The following is a 24,712-nucleotide window of genomic DNA, read 5'->3' on the forward strand; positions in this document are numbered from 1 at the left end:
TACATGAATGGCTAGGAGGAAGAGGAGAAGATTGTGATGAAATGTATTTGCCTTAACTGGTATTCGTGGTTAAACTTGAAATATGAGTCCAGCCATTGACTGGACTCACATATCATAGAAGAGCTGTGATGGAGCAGTGGTAAGAATGCAGTATTGCAGGCTCACTGCCAGGAGTTTGATCCTGACTGGCTCAAGGTTGACTCGGCCTTCCATCCTTCCAAGGACCCAGATTGTTGGGGGCAATATGCTGACTCTGAAGACTGCTTAGAGAGTGCTGTAAAGCATTATGAAGCAGTATATAAATCTAAATGCTAAGTGCTATATCTTTCTATGTGGTGAACAGATTTAATTGAATAAATCACAACTGGCATATATTAGTATATTTACATAAGAGACTAATCCAAAATCAAACTTGGTCTCAGATTTGCTGAAAAGTGCCCTTCATAATCTAATATATATTTGATACCTCTCTGTTAGAAGTAGCTCTTCTGTGTGTAATGATCTGAATTACAGCTAGGCTGATGATGTTAAAGAAGAAAGTAATTCTCCGAGCATCATAAGTAATGTTTTACAATGACAGGAGTATGAAATATGAGTGAGCTATTTCCATTACCCAATGTTCAAAACAGTCTATATAAGACGATACTTTCTTCCAACTGCATTTAAATGTTAGTAGTTTAAGTTACCAAACCATCTGTCACGTAAGCCGTTGTCCTTTCACCAAATGCCAAAGTTCTTTAGCTGCTTGCTGGAAATCTTACCACTTGGTAAATACTGCTCTAGAGCAGTTTTTATCAACCTTATCAATTTTAAAAAGTTTTTCTCAACCTTATCAATTTCAACTCCCCAAATTCAACATAGTGTTGTATATATAATGAGCTAGGAGGTATAGAAAATGTACTGGATATCATAAACATATGTTCTCAAAATAAGTTAAAGTATAGATTTTAGATTGGCTTTGTTGGTATTTCGTTAATCTGGGATGTATGATTCAAGATTTTAGTTAGGCAAGGGGACTGAGCAGATAAAATGTTTAATAGCACTTGGAAAAATCACACTGCATTAACATTTGAGGCATTCCAAAGCTACAGCACACCACATATCGGCTTGGTCCAGTGGCAAGATGTTTCTCTTGGGATCTTGGTAGTCTTCTGTTCCTCATTTGGCTGAATGCTTCTTGACCATGGCTAAGTATTCCTCCACATCATCTGAAGAGCCCAGCACAACTGGCGCACGTTCATGAATGTTTTCAGGAATAATGTCCAAGATCGCCTCCTTGCCTGTTGTTGCAGCCCCTCCAGCTTTTTCGATGATGAAAGCCATGGGGTTGCATTCATAGAGCAATCTCAGCTAGAGTTGAAGATGTGAAAAATAAGGACAGAGGTCCATCGTCAGCATTCTGTTTACACAGCAAACAAGCATTATACAGTCCTATGGGGATATCCTGCTCTTTGTGTATTTATTTCAGGACTCACCTATCGGTATTTACCAAGAAGCAAACTCCACTCTAAACAGCGTATTTTAAACTACAAATTAAAAGCTTGGACTAGATTTTCATATGTGTGCATGTGGATGAGCGTACACACATTCTCACACTAATTTTTTAAAAAGCCATTATAGTTCAGTGATTAAGTTCAGTTCAGGACAGAAATCCAGGGGTTTGGTTAGTCTAATCTCCCTAGTCTGCTTTCTTTTTCAGGTGATTGGATGCCATTCCAACCAGCATGAATAAAATCCTTTCATTTTTTTGATGATGGCTGACTGAATTCATACATGGCAGTAATCCCAAATACTGATCAAATCATGGCTTGATGCTAGGTCAACTAACCAATCTGGAAAGCAGCGGGGAAAACTGGTCTATTACATCCAGTAATGGAAGAACTGTGCCGTGTTTTAATATGAACATGTCCAACATGTTAACAGTTCAGAAAAAGCTGGATCCATCCCATTCTGTGCCAGCTTCCTAATTGCAGTTTTTGTTTTTATAGAACAGTATTTCTCAACCCTGGCAACTTTAAGACATGTGGACTTCAACTCCTAGTAAAACAGTATTGGATAGAGTACACTAGCACTTTTGAACCAGTCATTGTCTCACAGCCTACCTTTGCTCATACAGTTGTGGCAGGGGAGAGAGAGTTTCATGAATGAAGGTGAATATACATGTCTCAGAATAATGTTGCAGGATCCAATCTGGATCAGTCACCGGGACCAGGGGTTTTGTCTTCCGAGCTTTCAGATCTGTGCTGGAACCCATCTTTAGGGAACTTCTCTCTAACTTCTCTAGTACTAGAGAGAAGTTCTGCAGCATGAGTCCGAAAGCTTGGAAGACAAAACCTCGGGTCCCAGTGATCAACCCTGATTGGATCCCACAGAGATAATTTCCGTGTTTGCTATTTGAATTATTTAAAAAGACAGAACTAAAAATATGCACAAAATGGGGAACCCCGTGGCTAATAAACATGAAAGCCCTGTTGAAACGTGGTGCATGAATGAGTAACCATCTCTTATCTACAAGCCAAAGCAAACAAAATTTCAGAATTCTCAGAGATTAAAGTTCTCTGCTGAATAAATATGGACTCTTCCCCATGTTCAACTAGAGTTGGGAAAAAAACTGGCCAAGAGTTTATTGGCTACTTCTCAATTTCTGAAGATTGATACAATGCTCAAATGGCATTGTAAAGTCTCAGTAAGAAGAAATGGGTTCTGGGGTTTTTTAACAGCAAAAATGTGGCAACTGTTTAGCAGAGAGGAATATATTTTACTTCCTTAAAAGAATTCCAGCTAACAAAGCAGGGATGCCATAAACACAGTTGAATTATTTCTGATGTTATTCATGTCTGACTTAGGTAACCATTCCCTGATACTTTCAAAATCTGTGCCATTTTTTATGTGAATATGTCCAGCATCTTAATAATTCAGGAAAAGTTTGTTCCAGCCTATTCTGTGCCAGCTTTCTAATTGCAGTGTTTGTTTTTATAGAGCAGTGTTCCTCAACCTTGACCACTTGAAGATGTGTGGACTTCAACTCTCAGAATTCTCTAGCCAGCATAGAAAAGGAATTTTCTAAAAATAATCCAGTAATCCAAATAATTTCCATCTATTCAAGAATTTTAGAACTACTACTGCCATATGTGCAGCATGTGCAAATGAATATGTGTCTTGAAAAAACAAATCAGAATGTGGCTGCATCACATTTACTACCACCATCTCTCCTCATATTTTGATCCCCTCTCTTGCCATGTTCAAGCAGCCCCGACCACTACTTAGCTCCCCCTCAGTTATATCCCACCTGTATTTTCCAACTATGTGAAAGTGCCAGATGCAAATTCTAATTTAGGCATGAGTAATAACTTCCTGCTACTATCAGTATGAAGCCCGTAAAGAGAGGGCATCATATTCAGGACTGGATCACATAGCAGGAATCCTGCTCTACTCCTCCTTGTGTATTTTCCAAGGAAATAAAGGGATTGGAAAAGAACCCAATGATCCTTGTGTGCTTAATTATGCTACTGCTGTCTTTTTTGTTATTATTTCAACTGCTACAAAAATCACAGCAAGACTAGTCCCACCATGTTACAGAGGGTCTTGCACATCTCTCTGTCAATAACTTTTTACAATATGGTCTGTCTTTAGCCCAGTGTACATCCGCACTCAGCTCACATACTTAGAAAAACACTTGTACTTAGATGTGAGCTATATATGTTTGGGATTAAAGGCCAAACTAGAGGTAACATAGAACATTTATCAGGAGCCTCTCTGGTGGCTTGTTAATATTTCTAAAAAGTCATAGGGAAATGGGAAATAGAAATAGAAATAAGAGCATGACTATGAGACTGCCAGAAAGCTTTCTCATCAAGAATGTATAGGAAAAAATAAGGATGCTTTGGGGGACAATATCGATCCCCTCTTTTCTCGACATTGTCATCTATATCCTTTCTAGTGACAGAATGTTAGGAGGAGGAAGTATTAGATAAGTTCATCATCTTGAGTTATTTAGAAAGAATAATACAAGAAGGATAAGAAAATCTAAAAAAACAACAACCACAGGACATCTTATTCAGACTTCTTATGCATCACATCTAATTTTAACATTCCAAGTACTAAGAGAATGTTCAAAGGCCTTGATTTCCCCAAAGCTTCTAAAAATTGTATCTAAAAATGTTAAACATTTTGAGCAAGGGAAAGAGAAATCTACCTGACAATCAGAGGAACTTAACTACATATCATACTCTGTACCGTTGAAAGGTGTTAAACACGGATTAACATCTTATTTTGTAACTTTAAGCATAAACATCCTACTTATGTGCTACCTGCTTAATCATACGTTCATTTTGCCAAACCTCACTTTCTAGCCAGCCCTACATTTTGGTAAAGAACAAAGTCCATCACCAAGAGAGCTCCTTCTTGTGCACTGAAAAAGCCACCTTCAAAAATATACCAGGCAAAGCTTAGTGAAAGTGAGAAAACAGATCACTCAAATTATAAAACTGGAACCAACATTGTTTCTCCTATGTTTTGTCAATGTTCTTGCACAAGGATGGATGGCTGGATTTATTTTTTAAAACGGTTTCTGCTCTAAACTATCAGGAAAATCAAATGTACAGGTACATCTGTTTAGTAATCTTACCTTTCCCTTAGGGATCTTTGAATTGGCTGGGTATAAAAAGATTCCTCCATACACCAAAGTACGATGCACATCAGCCACCATGGAACCTACATACCTACTGCCATAGGGAGAGCTACCGTCCTAGAAAGCAAAATGAAATGGTAGATTAGAATAAGCTTTGGTTTGCAGATAACCTCATTCAATGATGACTTATGTATCTACCATGCATCCAAACACAGCTTCCCTCTGTCCCTGTTCCTCTAATGCATAGGTTCCCTATCGTAGGTACAAGAGGTTCTTTAAATCCAATACCTAATTATGGAAAAGATGGACTCTGGATGGTGTGGACTGCTGAATTAATTCAATTTGAATTTTTCAATAGCATCATAAAAATGAATCAATCTGATTTTGAAAATCAATTCAGGTCTGAAAAACAATCTTTCTGTGAATGCACAAAAGCTACCACATCTTTAGAGTGATTAAGAAGGAATAATTGTATTCGACCATTCAGATCGTATCAGGAAAAAAGTTGGTTTGAATTGGAGATTAGATCAAACTGCCTTTGAAATGATGATTTGAATTTCCAAATCAAATCTTTGCAGAACCCAGATATATTCACTTAAAAGACTGCCTGTATAACTTTGACTCTCACATATATGAAAACCTACTTGGGGAAATTTCTTCTTCTGAAGATATTCCGTGACTGCTGGATCAAAGTACGATGCATATCCCTCATTTAGACTGTAGATATTTCCCTTTTTCTTTATTTTAACATCCCTATTGACCAAAATGAATTCACCGATTGCCTAGCAAACAAAACAGAAAGCGATACCTTTTTAATAGCATGGAATATTGCATCTTGAATTGAAGTTATAATTTTTAAAAAATTCTTTTGTAAAGTGTTACGAGGTAAAGTGTTGCCGGATAACTTATTTCAAGTGTTTATGTATTATAACCAGTCAAATGCTGTATCATCATCTTTCCAATTTTCTTAGAAATGTACTTTAATAAAACACTATATACATATATAAAAACAAACTACTGGTTATAAATATGCATATACACACATAAAAAAACCAACTACTGTTAACTAGAATAATTCTACAAAATACTTTGCAGTTTGTACAATAAGAAATCATAAAAGGTTTCTAAGTGATGGTTATAATTTCACAATTATTTTAAAAATTCCACCTATAATTACATAAGAAGACAAAGGAAAACAAAATGAAAACGTAGGTTAGATACAGCTACAAAAAGGATACATAACAGATCATGACAAATTCTAGAAATGCAAAATATCCCATTCCAGTGTCTTACATCTGAACCAATAAGGTTAAATTCAATACGGCCATCCATTTTTATATTCTACAGTCTAGAAAGCGATTCTAATGTAAATTGCATGACATCAGCTAGGCAGGCGCATGCAAGGAAGATCCTTTATGAAAAACCTCTAGGATGTACACGGTGCCTCACACACGCACAAAAAACATGCCACTTACTCTTTAAGACATCAAGGTGTATCTGTAAGCGTACAAGAAGATGTGTTAACATACTTTTGAGATAATCAGAAGGCAGTCCTATTTGGAAGGAGTTTCATCATATATGGAGGTTGAAATGCAAGGATTGTTCAAAAACCACACACTGTGCTCATGGACACAGAGGAAATTATGGTAGTTAAATAGTGCTTTTAATAAAGGAAGTCCTATATATATTATTTCTTTTAAAAGATAAGTAGCTTGCTGCAACTCTTGTAACAATTTATTTTTTTTAAAAAAAACTCCTATGCCATCATTTCATTGTTAGCAGTATTTACCTCCGTCTTTCAAGTACTTTGCCTTCTAACTCTACATCAGTTCTAATGCAGACTCCGCATTAAGGCACTGTCTGTTCCAGTTAAACTTCCCCGCCACTCTTACTTCTGCCCTGATTTTCATTCATAATTGTCACCTTTGTTTGATAAACAGCCTACATTTCTGTTGATCTTCATCATTTAATTTTAAAATACTGCCTGTGCACATTTCAAATTTCCCACTGCTTTCCGGCTTCCTTTCCTAAGTGTTAAATTGTATATTACATTTAAAAAGAAATGTGCAATTTCTTTTGTCCTTTTTTTATTCCAAAGCAAGAATGAAGATCTGGTCCAAATTGGGATGCTAGCATTAATTAGGACCATAGCAGCATAGATATAAATTATAAATCCCCACTATGATCCTAACCTAGAAGAAGGTGCCTCTTGCCAAATGCAGACATACAGCCCCTTGATATAGTAAAAAGGAACAGGGATCCTTGCATGCCAGATATGAAAAATATCATCTGAAGAACCAAAAAAACCCATCCAGTACATAAAGACAACATGAAGTAGGCTTCCTTGTATATTCTGCCATCTATTAGTTATTACTTTCTGTCACAAAAATCACAAAACTCAGTTTCACAGTGATCACGTGTAATTTTTATGCAGTTTTACACTGTTCACCCCTTAAACTATTGAACATAGCATTGTTATAATAAAATTATGTAAAACACTCATTTTGTGGTCATAATAACTTTGAACAGTTGTATAATGACTGGTCGTTAAGCGAGGACTAACTGCACCGTGCATAATATGCAAACTCCAGCATGGTATTTATCTTATTGAAAACAGAGACTGAAAAGGCAGGATTGCAAGACTGCAAGCAAACAATAATCAACCTCAGGATCCCCAGGATGCCCCTTACCGGATCAAGCATAAAACAGTTGACACCAGATTCCAGGGCCAGGACAAGCATGGTAGCACTTCCATAGAGGGCATAACCGGCTGCCACCATATTGCGACCAGGCTGTAGAGCATCCTTTTCACAAGGAGCACCAGGTGAAACCTTGCGTGATAAATACAATAAGTTTAGAACCTGGAAATTTCAATAATTTTATGCAGCTGATGAGAAGAGTTTCACCGCTAAACTGAGATTCTTTCAGTTCACTGGTGGCAGTATTTTCTTCTTAGTACAGCAAATAATCTGAAAGATGCTGTGATACTCATAAAAGCTATCACTTCACCAACAAATATCTTGATCATTGGTAAACGTGATTCCTTCAGGTTTAGCTCCAGTATCAGATGGTTCCGAAGCTTAAGAAATAGCTTCAACTGTTGACTTAATCCTTATGCTGCTCATACTTCCCCCTGGCCATAATACTACATACAAAGATGAAGGAGTCCCTGCAGATTTTACTCCACTAGTTGTTGCCAACCATAAGGGGCAGTGCTCATCTCCATTTCAAGGCCATTGAACCAGTGCTGTCCGAAGACATTTCCACAATCATGTGGCCAGTATGACATCACGGAGTTCTATTACTTTCCCACCAAAGTGGTATCTATTTGTCTACTTGCATTTGCATGCTTTTGAACTACTACAGTAGGTTGGCAGGAGCTGGTGTGATGACAGGAGCTCACCCTGTCACATGGCACTCAGGTCTTGAACCTGGACTGCCAGCTTTCCAGCAGACAAGCCCAGCATCTTAACCATTAAGTCACTGCCCCACCCCTCATAATATTATGATTTCTTCCTTATAATTTCCAGATGATACTGAATCATATCTTCCAGCATTCTAATGGCCACACTTTTTGGAGCTGCTGGGAATTACAGTTTATGGATATCTGACAATTATTATCCCTGAATGAAAATAACGGTTTTGGGATCCGAGGCTATCAAGCAATTACCTTCTTCTTTAGACCCAAAGCTGGATGGAATCAATTTTTCCAATAAAACCATACTCCATTCACTCAGCTATATATACACCTTATAGAGTGTACAACTCCTCAGTGTCATCATTAGTGTTCCTCCCCACTTTAATTCCCACCGCACAAACTCTTAATTCTTGTAATTGCCAAGGAAAGTTTACTATTTATTTTTAAATACAAGATAAAACAGAATCTGAAAGAAGAAGCACTCCATCCCCATATGGGAAAAACCCAATAGGTCCCACTACTACTACAATCCGCAAACAAATAGGACAAAAGAAGGAGGTAGCTATTAGCTGTGTTTTCAACCCAAAGTTTTCCCCTTATTTTGATCCTTATTTTTCAGTTTTCAATATTTTTAACCCTTGTGTACAATCTGCAATATAATGAATAATTAAAACAAATAGTAGAGTGTTTGCATCTAAAGACTATCAATGTATATATTTAAATACATGCTCATCTAGAATTTCAAGTTCCATCAATCAGGTCACCTGCCTATAAAATGGTATGCACTCTTATTATACTTATTGTTCCATTGTGTAAATCAGATGCATACAGGAATTAACCAAACCTACTGGTTTAGCTGCTTGGAAGTTTACACTGTGAGTTTGCTTCCAATGTGCAAGATCACTTCCCCCTTCTGAATAGGCTGCCCACACTATTGCATCCTACAGGCCTGACTCATGAAAAGAAATAGCTGCAAATCACAATGACTAAAGAAAAACTGCATCCGCTCAAGCACAGGCGGAGTTTATTTACTACATAACAGCATAACTTACATAGCATGTTTTGTAGCACAGGCACTGTGTTTTACACATAATGGTAAGTAAATCCAGCTATGGCTTTCCAATCTGATATGGAATTTTTTTAAATATAATAGCAACGGTTAAACCTGCTTTCACATGAAACAGTGAACTCTGCTGGAATCAGTAAACATGGCCTCTTAACTTTGGATTGGACGTGAAAAGTTATTATATAGTCTTCAGGAATATCCAGCGATACAGCAGTAAAACTCACTATCTAAACAGTCTCTGGATTCATGTTTTTTTTTTGTTGTTGTTGTTCAGTCACTAAGTCATGTCCAACTCTTTGTGACCCCATGGACCATAGCACTTCAGGCCCCCATCCTCTACTGTCTCCTGGAGTTTGCCCAAATTCATGTTCATTGCGTCAATGGCACTATCTAACCATCTCATCCTCTGCCATCATCTCTCCTTCACTCTTTCCCAACATCAGGGTCTTTTCCAGTGAATCCCCTCTCCTCATTACATGGCCAAAGTATTTGAGCTTCAGCTCTCTGGATCCATATATTGTGCTAAGTGATAAGTGATAATGTGGTATGTTTGGTTTTGACTAAGTACAATGGGTGAATCCAATCAACTGGTGTTTAGTTAATAAATCGTGGTTAAACAAAGTGTAAACTCTGTCACACTATTTATGGCCTCAGTTAAAATTTATCACTGCTACTTGTGGATTTCAGAAACTTTAACAGGAACATAATTAGGAATAGTCTAATATAAAAGTGGTCCTCCTCCTCCTCCTCACCTCTTTGATATTTAGCAACCGTTCAATATATCCTACCTTTCTATAGATGCCAAAAATGGTTCCAATAGAAGCAAGGCAATCAATATTAGAAGAGCCATCAAGTGGATCAACGCAGACAATATATTTACCCTACAAGAAAACAATATTTGAATAACTTTTCAAAAAACAAAAATGAACGCTTAGTTTATTGTTAAATATTTTGACCAAATAATAGCTTTGGGGAGAAGGTAGGCAGCTTTTCCTATTTACCTGCCTAAAATGAAAGGTTTGAACTACTAACTCATATCAGGCTGATGGATCCCAAACTATAAATGACAAAGAAACATCACATTCATGAAGTGATCAGGCCACACATTTCTCAAAAGGGAAAATTGTTGTTTGATTTGGGTTTTGCAGGTAATTAAATTTAATGGATTTGCTATGGCAGCTACTGCAGAAGATTTTGAATCGCTTTATAAAAATGTCGACACCACAGCAAGAAGCTTATTTCAGTCACAAAATCTCAAGGAATGTTCTGTAAGATGTATCACAATCTACATCTCAGGTATTGCATTACTTCCCAGACTGCAGGCAAAACTAGCTGTTGAATGTTCTAGACCACCAGCAGCCCAAAGTGGATAAGGCCTATTCATTTAGAAAACTCTCCTGCAAGAGGTCACTCAAAATTAGCATGTAGGGGTAGGAAGAGCAATAAAAGGTCCTGATCATGAAACAGCTCTCCAATCAAGTAGAGGTCATAATCCAGAAAAGACTAGAGTCTAGACCAGTGATGGCGAACCTTTTAGAGACTGAGTGCCCAAACTGCAACCCAAAACCCACTTATGCATCGTCGAGTGCTGGGTGGGTGTGGCCCATTGGATGGGTGTGGCCCATTGGATGGGCGTGGCCAATTGGGTGGGCGTGGCTGCAGTGGTAACGGCAGACTGGGTGGGACTAAAAAGTTCAATCAATCAATTCCAACTTTGCAAGATCTTTTTTTTCCCGCGAGAAGTTGAAATTGACCGATTGAACCTTTTTTTTTTTTGCACACGGTGGCGGAGGCCTCAAGCGAAAAGGTTTTATAAAACCCAGCTGAAGGCCTAGGACTGGGGCGACGGCACGCGTGCCCACAGAGAGGGCTCTGAGTGCCGCCTCTGGCACCCGTGCCATAGGTTCGCCACCATTGGTCTAGACCAACATTTAGAAAAAATATCAGACTAAGGAAACCCTCTATAAAACTGTCTTAAAGAGGGTAAAAAAAGTCAGGATGGAGACTGTATAAGTGGACCCTTTTCACTTTCTTTACATGCATCATGCAAAATTTGCCAAAAAGAGATTAGGATTCCATTGCATGATTGTGGCAGGATCTTGAGGTGGTTTTTTTTTTTAATTTCTCTGTGGACATGCCTGTCTCAGTTAAATTCAGATTATTGTCCTTTGCTGCCAAACCAAGACAGTTAAATGGCAAAGCAGCACAGGGAAAAAATATCTAACTGAGCTCTGTGGTTCATGCTCCCAACCCTAAATCCCCAGCAATGGAGAAGGAATGGGAGTTGAAAGGGATTTTTGATCTAACCCGCATAACACATCAATTCTTTCAAACAAATCTTTTGTAAAATTCACTTCCAGACTTGATACACTTAAAAGGTTCATGTAAAGGTAGGGAACTTATGGCCCACTGTCCACCTGTGATTTCAGTGGCTTCCAGTGTCTCAAAACTCATGCTCTTGATCCTGCAGAAAAGTGGTGAATTTCAATGACATTTTTTTTATTAACCCTGACACACACACCCCAAAAAGACCCAATTTGATAAAAATGTTGGTTGTCATAATGAGACTCATAATGGCTGAAAATAATAAGAGGGGAAAAAAATGCAGCTCTGGCTTCCCATGTCTGGATTAAAATAAAACCTTGAGACATTTTCAAGAGATTAATTATATAGGACAGGGGTCTTCAAGCTTGGCTCTTTTATGACTTGTGGACTTCAACTCCCAGAATTCCTCAGCCAGGCACGCTGGCTGAGGAATTCTGGGAGTTGAAGTCCACAAGTCATAAAAGGGCCAAGTTTGAAGACCCCTGATATAGGATCATCTTCTGCTCTTTGATCAATCCTTTTTGCCCTTGGATTAGCACAATGAAGGAACCATAAGCTTGCCCTGTGAAATTTAACCTAGTGTCCTCCAGATATTGGACATTAGGTCTGAGTATTGGATTACTTGTAGGTCAATATGTGACTTAAGCTTAGTGAAAGCTGGTTTAGGGTAATTGCCTATTGATTCTATTTTTTTCTATTTTTTTCTATTATTTTTTTTTTCTTCAGAGGATATTGCTGTTTGGCCTTTGAAGTCAGCATGTTGGGTTAAACTTTATCCATTTAAAAACTAGTTGTTGCTCAATGCTGCCTTGAAAGCAAGCACTGGGGAATTTATCAGAGATACTGACCTGTCTATCATCTTCCACTATTACTGCTTCTTTGTTTTCTTCTGACACAATGATACAAGTTGAGAACGATGATTTCAGCATGTTGATCACCATGTCATTGGAAAGAACGTCTAACTTCTTTACTTGGTCCCCTGTCACATTGGTAGAACCAGAAATTCCATAGCTGAAAGGAGGGGGGGGAGAGAAATCATCAGAAAATATCTATATGTGTGTGTATGTGTTAAATGAAGCCCTCAAGCAGGTTAGAATTAATTATGACTCTAATATCTCACATAGATCCCCACAGGTTTTAATCCCTCTTCCCTTCTCCCTGAATTAGGGTTACATTTGACATTATTTCTCAGGGTTCTAAATAAACATGGGCAGATATATACACATATGACACTGATCCTAGTTTATCTTGAACAAAAATTGCATAATAAATTCAAGTCTTTATGGACTTCCCTGTTCTCTGCCTTCCAGTACAGACATTTCAGAAGTGTCCCTGTCCCACTAACATTAATTGCAATTTAGCATGTCATCTAAACTTTTGGACTGCAGTGTTAAACATAGTTTGCCAAATTCCATGTGAGGTCACATGGTTTCAATGTGATTTATTTTAGACAAACCACAATTAAACTTTTCAGGTCTGGATAACAAAATCAAAATTAGAAGCAAAGCTTTCCTCTTCAGTTTTTTTTCTTGGTCACAAAACTGAAGCTTAATGTGATGTCTGAATAAAGTTATGGACTACTATCTGAGTATGCTCATATTTTCATATACATGTTTCATTTGTAATCCTCAGAATGTTAATATGATATCCTTAATTTTTGATGCAATCTTTTTAAAATTTTGCTTTAACATTTTAGACCAACCTTCCTCAACTGATGCCTTCTAGATATATTAGTGCAACTGATAACTTATGATGCCTCAAGAAAATAATAATGCTCAGCATTACACAGGTGATCATTCTAAAAGTTGCAATTATATGGTGCCACATTAACTACAACTTTCCCTAACCACCAGAATTACTCATTTACATCTTTTATATCTTTCATCAGAAACTGGTGAAAATTGCAAGAGCCGTAGGCCATATGTTTCACTATAATTAGCTGGAATAGCTGTAAAAAGGTAAAATCTATTCTCTTCTTGTGCATAAAAGAATCCCATGGTGTAACTGAGAATTGAGGCAATTAATTGTATACCCAAAATATGGAGGGCGCAAGAGCAGTAAAGGCTAAAATGGACATATATTTGGTAATCCCCCAGCCCACCATTGTTGAACAAGTAGTTTCAGCTGTTATTCAACTTTTTTATAAAAAAAAAGTGGACCCAAGTTTTGCTTTCTGGGGAAAATCAATGGGACAGAATAACATATTAATAGCTGCCAAATGATGTAGGATTTTCAAACATTGGATGAATCAGCTATTTGTTTGGTCCTTTCAGAACATCATAGTACTAAGTTTAACAGGAAACCTAGCTGAATGGCCGCAGCAAGCACAATGATGCTGTGTGATACAGGTAGTCCTCAACATATGACCACAACTGAGCCCAAAATTCCAACTGATAAGCTGTTGAGTGAACTTTGCTCCATTTTACGACCTTTCTTGCCAGAGTTAAGTGAATCACTGCAGTTGTTAAGTTAGTAGCACAGTTGTTAAGTGAACCTGGCTTCCCGTTTGATTTTTCTTGTCAGAAGATTGCAAAAGGTGATCACAAGACCCTGGGACATTGCAACCGTCATGAATACATGCCAGTTGCCAAGCATCTGAATTTTGATCAACTGACCATGAGGATGTTGCAATGGTGGTGTGAAAAACAGTCATAAATCACTTTTTTCAGTGCCATTGGAACTTTTGAACAGTCATTAAATGAATGGTCGTTAAGTGGAGGACTATCTATATACCTTGGACTGCAAATTCTACCTTGGTCCAAGGCAGCATTGCTGTACAAATGAGCTAACAAGTCCTTGTTATGAAAAAATTCTTTTTATAAACGCTTGACTTATCAAACCAAAGATTTAGAATATTTAAAATTCACATATGAACTCATATCCAAATAAGATCATAGTGTCCATATACATAGGCAGATATGGGAGTATTCTCTAAGAGCTCACAGTAAGAAAATCTACCAAGTTGTTATCTGAATCACATATTAACTTTACCCAAATAAGAGGATCATCCAGTAGCCAATTATTATCTGATGGCTCAACTTTGCTTATTTGCCGATTGCACTAAAAGAAGGGCAAACATAAGCAAAGTTCTTCATTAAGAAATACAAAGTATGTCCACATAGATGTGCACATCAGGCAGGCAACAGCCATCTCTTCAGTTTGCTTACTTCCTGTGGGAGGTGGCGTTAAATGGCTATACTTGCATCATAACTTGTTCCCAAGACAAAGAACACAATTGCAGGGCATTTGTGTACACTTCAGAGTTATTGTTATTGAGCTTACCTTTTGCCCACAGAGATAGTTGGGTGGTTGGGATTCTACCTTCAACCTTTTACTGATCAAAACTTTTTAAGCTGAGTGGGTTTTTTTCCTCTAACGTTCTGATGTAATATTAAACAATTTCTATCAAACTGAACTTATTTTTGTAATTACTAGATGATGTTAGACTAAAAGGAGGGTTAGAACAAAACTGCAATTGTACATCTATTTACCTGGTAAGCAACCCTAATTTAAACGAATAGGACTTATTGTTGTGAAGTACCTGTATAATGATACAAGTTAAATATATAAGAAACTGATTTTCTATGGTCATATATAACTAACGTTGAATACAGATTCATTAACAGGAAATCACTTTAACAGTTTGGTTTTTGTACCCAAAAGGCATGTGCACACTTACAAAATAAGTGGGAAATCCTTTCTTCTCCCATGAAAATACAATGAAAATACAGTAGTAAGTCAGAAAATGAGTAGTTACATGAGAAAGGGCAGCCTGTAGTCTGCTGGAAATCTTATATTACAATGCTCATCATTTCCAGCACATCTTCAAATTACAAGAGGCAAGATAGATTAGCTGATATTCCAGGAAAGTTAATAAGTACAAAAATTAGATTGATGAATTACAGTTTTGGCAAAATAAAAGAAGCAAGGTTACTCCCAGTTGGATTCCAACGCTAAATAGTAAACTACAGCAAATCAGAGGACAACACACAAATCCTGGCTGAGACTCCAGAAAGGGTCACCTGAAGAATGGGTTCCAAACTCTGAGGAGTCATTCAGCTAGGTTGCATTGGCTTTCAGATTGAGGGATCCTGGTTAGCTACAAAATCCCAGGAGTGGAACTGAAGGAAGGGGGGTTCAGATATTGGACTCTAGAACAGATTCTGAAGACATATTTTGGGGTATAATAACTATATTCCCCATCCCTTGGTTGTCCAAATCTTGATGGCAAATGAGAGGGGACAATAATGGATCACATTATTGGATCACAGACAGTCCACTCTGAAAACCAGGCAGGAAGATTGGTGCAATCTAGGAAGGAATACAAGGCTGCGTAATTAGCCACACATTTGCTTTCTCTAGGCCAGGGGTAGTCAACCTTGGCTCTTTTATGACTCGTGGACTTCAACAACCAGAATTCCTGAGCCAGCTAAGCTGGCTCAGGAATTCTGGGAATTGAAGTCCACGAGTCATAAAAGAGCCAAGGTTGACTACCCCTGCTCTAGGCGGTGGATATGGAGGACAAGATTTATATAGCTGAATGTTGCAGCCATGAAATCCATCAAGATTAATCCAGAGAAAGAAGCAGATTGAGCAATTAAAGGCAAGATTCATTCTGAAACCATGAAAGAAGCCAACTGCTCCCTGAAAAAAAATCATATGTTATACTAAGGCATAGTTATTGAATAATTTGTTGAATAAATCATGACGTCCTACTTACATATGTAACAGCAAGCCGCAAACCCCAATTTACAAATCATAGCAACTGAATTCGCACATCAAGCTAAGGCAGAATCAAATCATCCACAATATTGCACACCACAAAGTGCGCAGGGAGGACCAGGCCAATGATGGCTGCCAGAGTGCTTGCATATCCTTTTTCTCAAAAAGCTGTCTCCTTTTGGGCCCTCTGCGAGAGAACTGGCTGGTTTAGTTACTTCTTCCTTTCGGGATAGCTTGGTATGGAAGAGTGATGGGGCTTGATGGGGCTAATTCCTGGTTGTCCAAGAGAAGAATCTAGGTGGACAGTGAGTGGAAGGGGCCACCAACACAACTTTCTCAAGAAGAGAAAGATCAGGAAAGATGGGACATGCAAAGGAATGCAGAGGTGAACATGAGGCAATACCAGTAGCTGGGGGTTTTTTTTGGGGGGGGGGTGCTCCACACACTCCATCTGAAGAGTAAGTAGAACGAAACCAAGTAACTGAAAAAGAAAAGGTAACGACTCAAGTGCCCTGTCTTTTTCCAGGCAGAGAAATAAGTAGGAACAACATCCTGCCTCTGTCTCAGCATCTGCCTTCTGAGTAATCTAGCAGAATCCAGGCTCCTTCTGACACCTGGCAGAGTCAGCTGGTCAAACACCTGTCTGTCTTCAATGGGGAGAGAGAAGACGAGAAGACGATCCCCGCTGCATTTCTTTAGAAACCCGCAACCACCATGGGACCTTTTCGAAGCTCCCCATTTTCGATTCTCCAGGAATATGCTCAAGGACCACCCACCCCATCATTCCCACTCAAGCAACACGCTGGACCTCAAAGAGAAACCCGAGAGAAGTGGGGGGGGGGGTTTTCACCGCGCGGGCCGTGCTCCTTGGCTGTGTCAGCCAGAGACCTTGGACACACTTACAGGTTGGCAATGCCCGCCTTGCGCACGGCGGTGGAGATAGCTTTGACGGCCGTGCAGAGCGAGTTGAGCAGCTGAGTGAGCTCTCCCGTGCCCCGCGCTTTCCTGCCTCCCTCCATCACGAACCGGGTCACAGTGGTCACATTGGTGTCGAAGGTGGACCGGTCTGTCATGGTGGCAACGGCTGTGGCTTTGGCGCTGGACGAGGAGGAGGAGGAGGAGGAGGAAGAGGAGGACGCGGTGGCCGATCCGAATCCTTTTGAGAGGGGAGGGCCCGGTTGGCAACGGCGGAGGCCGTCCCGACGGTTCCCGGGTCCACCTCTTTTACTACGCGGAACTGGCGCCAGCCGCCCACTCCGCGGGCAGCTAAAGGGGGAGAGGAGAGGAGAGGAGCGCTGTCTCCTCCCTCCAGCCGCCCAATCCTGAGAAAGAGGTGGGGAAGCCCGATTCCGAGCAGGGAGGGCAGGAGAATCGCTGTGGAGTTTTTGGTCTTCGGGACTACGCGGCCCGAAAACGGGTCGAGTGGAGCAGGACCGATCAGGTCCCCTAAGAAAGTGAGGGGAGGGGAGGGAAGGGAAGGAAGGAGGGCACACCACGATGAAGAAGTTTGATTTAAGACCCGACCACACAAATCATTTTTATAGTTGAATGTCAGGTGCGAATCATCCCTTCGCCTCCTTTTCACCGTCAGAGAAGGGGTGTCCAAGCTTGGCAACTTTAAGACTTGTGGACTTCAACTCCCAGAATTCCCCAGTCAGCCATGCTGATTCACATGCTGACTGGGGAATTCCGGGAGTTGAAGTCCACAAGCCTTAAGTTGCCAAGCTTGGACATCCCTGCTTTACAGGTTTCCGATCACAATAGCAATTTAGATCGGGGACTCGTTGCTTTAAAAAAAAAAAAAAACAACTCAGGAAAAGAAATTAACAAATGAGAAATAGGCAATGTGTACCAACTCCATTTTGAATGTATTCTTCTTCCCTTCTTTCTGCTAGTATAATTGTGTGCATTGTTCTATCTACTATCTCAAGTGGGGAGAACTGCATACAACATACTTGGTTCTTGAATGAACCAATTTTTCGGAATTCACATACTACATTAAATTCAAAAAGAGCTGCAAACAGTAACCAAGGTTAATAATACCAACCTTGGCATGTTGTGCAGCCTCCTGGGTCTGTAAGTGTCCTGATTAAAGCCAATCACTTTCTCTGTGTGGCTACTGTATCAGACCTGGGCTACAAAAATCCAGACCAGCTCTGCAGAAGAAGAGAAAAATAATACAGAACATTGATAACTGCCACCTAGTGACTATTTTGGAGTTCTGCAGGTTTGTTTTTATAGTAGTGGTAGTACTTTGTCTATATGTGCAGGGTATCCCAGTTAAGTAATACAGCAATCAAAATTTGGCAGTAAATAAGGAAAAACCCAGTTCATTTTAAAAACCTAATAACTATGCACAGGAGATTATAATAACATGTAGCAAAATTGTATGCTTGATAGGCCAATTTAATGGAACTCCAGAAGCCTATTCTTTTAAAAGGCTGGGCCTGCAGTGTGAAGGAGATGAAGCAGTGGGCTCTGAGTAGACAGTGACAGCAAGTAATACATAATGGACATTATCAGGCCATTGGGTGTCTGGAGACCCTGGCTATTGCAACATTGTTGCATAGGTGGTCATATGCAAGGTCCTGTCTGATGTTGGACCAAAGGGGAAAACTTTAGGTGATGTCCCTGTATTATCCTTCCAGTTACAGGGCAGCATCACTGAACTGCTTAACAACAACAACAACAACAACAACAACAACAACAACAACAACAATAATAATAATAATAATAATAATAATAATAATAATAATAATAATAAAATAAAAATTCCTCCGGGACTTTAGAATTCAGACAGACAAGCACCTGCCACATAACACCCCGGACTTAACAATTGTCAATAAGAAAGACAAAAAAGTCTGGATAGTGGATGTGGCAGTACCTGGAGCAGCAGAATAGAAGAGAAAGAACTGGAGAAGATAACAAAATACAAAGGCCTACAAATAGAAATAGAATGATTGTGGCAAAGGCAAGCAAGGGTAGTACCAATAGTAATAGGCACCTTGGGTGCAATCCCAAAACAACTGGAGCACCACTTGAACACTATTGGCATTGACAAATTTGCTATCAGTCAATTGCAAATGGCGGCCTTACTAGGAATAGCTTCCATCCTGCAACGATAACTGTAATACCATCAATTCAAACATCCACATCTGCCTATCCCAGGTCCTTGGTAAGGACTTGATAGGTAGATAAAAATGCCAAATCCAGTCTGAACATCTGGCTGACTGTGCGATGATTAATAATAATAAAATAGTAAAATATAATAAAAATATAATAAAACTTGTTAATAGAATGAGTTAATATAAGTAAAGTTTAAAAGAAAATAATTATGGAGTATTTATATAATTTGGCTACAATGGACTTTTTAGTCATATTTCTTGTTCAATCACTAAGTTATGCCTGACTCTTCATACTTGTTTTCTTGATCTTTGTTGCATCACCTTTTGTATAAATTATAAGTAGCAAAGAAAGATTAGCAATCCAATATTTTGCAATTCACAGATGGACAGGAAAGGAATGGAAAAAAGTGAATAATGGTGTGACCTTCCTAGACTGAAAAACTAATGCCATTGCTCCCTTTCTTTTATTTTTATTTACTAATATAATAAGCAAAGTTTCCATCATTGCAACATGCTTTGCTATAAATATATGTGCAAGGAAGATCTTTGCACATTTTAAAAACAGCAATATGTTGTAACTCAGCATTTCATAGGGAGCAAAATACACCTATTAGCATGAGAGTTTTAGTTAAGGCCTACAATATATTTTGTGCAAGAAGTGTGCCCAAGCACACACACACACACACACACACAAACACAAAGGCATTTTGTAATAAGTCTTTCACTTCTTTTAAAACAGATGCACAGAATGAACAATGTGTATTAGTATTATGGGAGAAATTGCACTATCTCTACAGCAGATGGCAGCACCTAGCAACATTAGCTCATGAAAAAAACTAAGCAGTCTTAATCTGGGAGATCATCAGAAAACCCCAGCACTTTTAGTTCAACTGGGAAGTTGAAAAATCATCACAGAAGATAATAGCTAACCACTTCCATACTTTTGCCATACACTTGTGGACTTCAACTCCCAGAATTCCTCAGCCAGGCATAAAAGGGCCAAGTCATAAAAGGGCCAAGCTTGAAGACCCCTGGCATAAAGCAAATGGTAGATTGAATGAACTATGCAATCAGTATTATCCTTATTAGGATTCATCAAATGTAGATAGCCAGATGTTACACTGTGGGCTACAAACTCTCTCCTGGGACTTGAATTCATGGACTTTGTATTTTTAATAATAAAATACATTGCATTTATTTTTGGAGCTATCCAGGTTCTGGCACTCAAGAGCTGTGGGAAGAGATTTATAGAATTTATCAGAATGATATATATAGCTCATTTTCCTAAATATTCTCAGAGCAGAGAAATTCATGTTGTGCTCCTATGTTTGGATGGAAGTGATATCATTCTTTCCCAAAGTTCCAGCAACTTCAACCCCCTTTATCACTTCTTCTCTGGTAGTAAGTCCAGTACAGCTGTCCCTCTAGTTCCCTCCTCTACCTTTTGTCAGCTAGGTTGGTCAGGAACCTGTTCGATCTCCCACTTGTTGCAGAGTTTGTCTCTGTTCTAGGTCCTTCTGTTTTGTTATTCTGTAAATTTTTATTTAATAGTTTAAGAATCTATAACCTTAGATACTTTGTTTCCTCCTCCATTTATGGATCAAATTACTTTGGAATCTGATAAAAAAATCCACATGTACCTTCCTTCCTTGGAATAGTTAGTTAAATAATTTAAAATAAGCTAGCATTTTATGATGTTCCTAATCAATTGCTTCACTTTGACTAATGACAACACCAGCTCTTGTCTTTAGGGAGTATAATAATACATAAATTGGAAGCTCCAGCACAGCTATGTTGTGTTCAAGCATAATATGGAAATGTAGTTTTTATTTCTTAGCATGCTTTTTCTGTGGCATTTGATGATATGAAGTTGAATACTATAGTGATTTGCTCGACTATTAGGCCATAGGTACCGTAGCAGGGTTTTTTTTTGAAATGGAGGGTGCCATAAGAATGTTAATATATGTTAAAACAAAATCAGAGGTAGCATATAGGTTTCTTCAGAGCATGTCACATTATAAAACATGTCATATAGTTTTATTCAAGAAAAATCTAAAAATTGAAAAATGAAAAATCTATAAAGTCACTATGAACATCACTTACTTTATTGTACTAGCTTCAAGGAGAAAGAAAGTAAAACTTTTTCAAGGTAAAATAAATAAAATACAAAACATGTTGAGCATAACAAACATATACGATATAAACCTGACTATTATAAGGAAATAACAACTTTAACATGTACCTCAGTCTCCGACATGTTTTCTTTAACAAATCCTTTCACGTTCCTTAAGGCCTAAATGTCTACTTGGTATGCACCTGGAAGCTATACATATCTAAACGATCTGGGAGTCAAAATATTTACTTCAAATACTAAGCAACCAGTTGGTCATTCAATTCCACTTCTCATAACTTCAAAAAAATCTTGGTTTCTGTTCATATGATTGATGGGAACGTGTAAATGTTCAGTTTATATACTAGAGATTTCTGTGTGATGCTGATCTATAGATCCTTCTATTTAAGTAAACACGTAAAGTGGAAGTATTTTATTCTTCCTTATTTATGGAGAGAGTTATGAAAGTCAGTATTGTTTGAGGGAAAACGAACGCAGTGACTGATATGTGAATCAACTCTTAAAATTTGCTAGAAAAGTTGTGGCACAATAGGATTAATAAGGAAGATTGCCAGATGGCTTTTTTTTAAAATTACAAATATAAGGTTGAGCAAGTACTATGAGACTCAGCAGCAAATTGAGGAGTCGTTCGAATTATGCAAAAATTAATATTTGTCAATTCTTTCTAAAAAAATTATAATGATTACATACTATTGAACCATATTAGTCTCACATAACCAGAGAAGGTTTATGCTTGTAACTAATTAACAATACCCCAAATATTTCAAGATGCGGTAGAAATTGAGTGGACATTAACAATTGGGTGAGTGAGTGAGTGATAGGCCAGAGAGATATGCTGTTTGAACACCAAGACCTAAAGTTTAAGGTCATGAGGAATGTCTGGCTGGGGAATTCTGGGAGTTGAAGTCCATATGTCTTAAAGTTGCCAAGCCCTGGTTTAAATAATATAATTTTGGTTGTCAATAAAGAAACTCTTTGGATCCTGAAAGCTTTTAGAGCCCATGTTTTATCTTTCAAATAAATTTATTCCATGCCTTGTGAATTTGTAAAATAGGAGACCACCATAGAATACGGTAATACTTCAAGATGATTATGTATTGCTCCTTGGCAGCCAGTTATTAATATCAGCCAGTAAAATAAAGTAGTGATGAAAACCTTTGACACAAGCCAGAGTATAGGGGGTAGGGAAAAACAGAAATCCATATACTATATTCTATGACTGACAGACTCTAACGTGCCTGGTTGATCACATTCACATTTAATTTTTCAGCAGAAGATGAAAAATAAAGTGTAAGAGACAACATAATTAGGTAAAACGTGCTGTCTCTGATGCTGATTCAGTTTTTCTTTCATTTTCTACCATTATGATAGCAAAAGGTCAGAATATGAAATGCTAAGAACATCCCTAGCTGATCTGTGTTCATCCCCGGAATGCATCAACAGTCATAAAATTTTAAACAGCTACGGTAAATCTCTTTGCAAATATTGCCTTCATTTTTACAGTAAAGCCTCTGATGAAATAAAGAAGGCTTGTTTGTTATTTAGGGCTGGTTAACCCTTAATATAGAGCATTATATTTTATCTTCCTGAGCTAGATATCTTTGTGGCTTTATGACCGCTTGTTTGTAAGAGAAAGCAGCATGGGAAGAGTTAAGATGAGATCACAAGCCATTAGCCAAATTTAGTTCCCATCACCGTAGGATGAGTAATTGAATTGTTCTCTGGTCAAAACATTTATCTGCAGCTCTTTGGTTGCAGCTGTCTAAAATGCCAGTTTGACATTGTTCAGAGTGGTCTTTCTAAGACTCTAGTTCCATTCAGGCCAGGGTTGATCAGAAATTATAATCATGTAGCAAGCAGGAAACATAGCTTTCCTAAGTAATCAAGCCAAATAAATGGAAGATGAAAGATATTGATTCTTCTTTGTTTCTCTTTCAAGTGGCAGCCAGAGACTGTTCCTTTAGGTTATGTCTCTCTCATCCATGGAAAAAGACTGTCAAGAATAGGACAGGGCCGTTCAGAGGTCATGTTTTGCTTAGAAACTCAAAAATAGAGTAATGGCCAAAATGATCTGGAATAACAATCTGGAACAAGAGAGAGCAACAAATTTTATGCTGGTGTAGTATTTAGCCAGCTCGAAGGTGTTTGGCTAACTTTTTAAAACACTGGAGAAATACCTAATGAGAGAAGCACAGGTGTATCTCGGAGTTTTTTACATTTACCTTAAAAAATATCCTGCCTCTTTAGGGTTGCCTAGAAATGATACTGCCCTCAAGACATGGCTTTTCCAGCAAGCGGACCTGACCTAGGGAGGATTTTAGGTAGGGATGATTTTAAGAAAATTTTAATTGACACACAGCTTCGAATATTTGGCTTTTAATTTGGTTTTATGGGTTTTTTTTTTGTTCTTTGATGTATTTTGTTTGTCTGTTTTAATATGCTGTGCACCGCCCTGAGTCCTACAGGAGAAGGGCGGTATATAAATTAAATTATTAAATTATTAAATTATTAATATGGGCAGGGCATGCTAAGGTAAAGGATTGGTGGGGTCCCTTGGCTTTGCTTCCCTTCCCTCCCATCAAAGATTACAAGCTGGTAGGAAAACATCTGTCAAGCATTCTTCTTAATGAAGGATGGAAAAGGTGGAGAGTTTCAACAAAAGCCATTAGGCAAAACCCTTGTATCTTTCTGCAAGTATTTTGTGCACAGCCTCATATATCGATGCTCTGTGTCGTGAAGTAACATAGAGACATCCCAATACCACCATCCTACATTATTTTCCTCTTTATGAACAAATAAGCTTTGTTCGGTGTTCAAAGCTTCATTAAAGTAGAAGACGTTTGCTCCATAGTATTTCATTTTTCTCTTTAAACTACTCAATTTTATCGAGTTCTTCACCAATATCTGCAATGTCTGCAATCATATCCAATGCACTCCAACAGTTCTAATTGTATTCCTGTTTTAATTAGCTAGTAAGCTCTCTTCCAGTCCTGTCTGTCTTTCTTTAGTGGCCTCTATCTAACCCTGGAACAACCCTGGAACAAGAAACCTCATAGCTGTTTAACTTGGTTAGTTTAAAATCAGAATCCGCCTTTTTTTAAACTTTGAGAACGAAATTATATTGCAGAACTATTTCACTTGTTTTTTGCATCTGTCTTTACACAAAGGGAAAAAAACAGACCAACCTATCAAAATAGTGCCATAAAAAACAGAATAGAAACACAAGTTAAGATAGGCAAGAAAATGGTAAGTGAGCACCTGTCCAGCCTAGACGAGTTCAAATCATCAGGACCAG

The 24,712-nt window shown here is 38.3% G+C and overlaps 1 protein-coding gene across 1 annotated transcript; it reads right to left on the minus strand.

The window, feature by feature from the left end:
• Positions 1–1,014: 1,014 nt before the first annotated feature.
• FBP1 (fructose-bisphosphatase 1) lies at positions 1,015–17,275 on the minus strand. The gene is made up of 7 exons (XM_015820751.1): positions 17,065–17,275; positions 12,288–12,450; positions 9,903–9,995; positions 7,321–7,461; positions 5,275–5,412; positions 4,628–4,747; positions 1,015–1,350 (listed from the first exon to the last, which is right to left on the minus strand). The coding sequence occupies exons 1-7, from the start codon at positions 17,232–17,234 to the stop codon at positions 1,159–1,161; spliced, it is 1,017 nt and encodes a 338-aa protein (XP_015676237.1). The 5' UTR covers positions 17,235–17,275; the 3' UTR covers positions 1,015–1,158.
• Between the last annotated feature and the right edge of the window lie 7,437 nt (positions 17,276–24,712).

Source organism: Protobothrops mucrosquamatus, unplaced genomic scaffold (genome assembly GCF_001527695.2).
Source record: "Protobothrops mucrosquamatus isolate PMUCROS unplaced genomic scaffold, P.Mucros_1.0 scaffold1175, whole genome shotgun sequence".
NCBI lineage: Eukaryota > Metazoa > Chordata > Lepidosauria > Squamata > Viperidae > Protobothrops > Protobothrops mucrosquamatus.

What these genes read in the sequence shown, in the direction of transcription:
- FBP1 (XM_015820751.1), bottom strand. Translation starts at nt 17,234, where the DNA reads ATGACAGACCGGTCCACCTTCGACACCAATGTGACCACTGTGACCCGG. An exon ending in TAGTGGAAGATGATAGACAG is followed by an intron (nt 9,996 to 12,287) that starts GTCAGTATCTCT and finishes GTTTTCTTGTAG; the next exon opens with GGTAAATATATTGTCTGCGT. An exon ending in TTTTTGGCATCTATAGAAAG is followed by an intron (nt 7,462 to 9,902) that starts GTAGGATATATT and finishes TTATCACGCAAG; the next exon opens with GTTTCACCTGGTGCTCCTTG.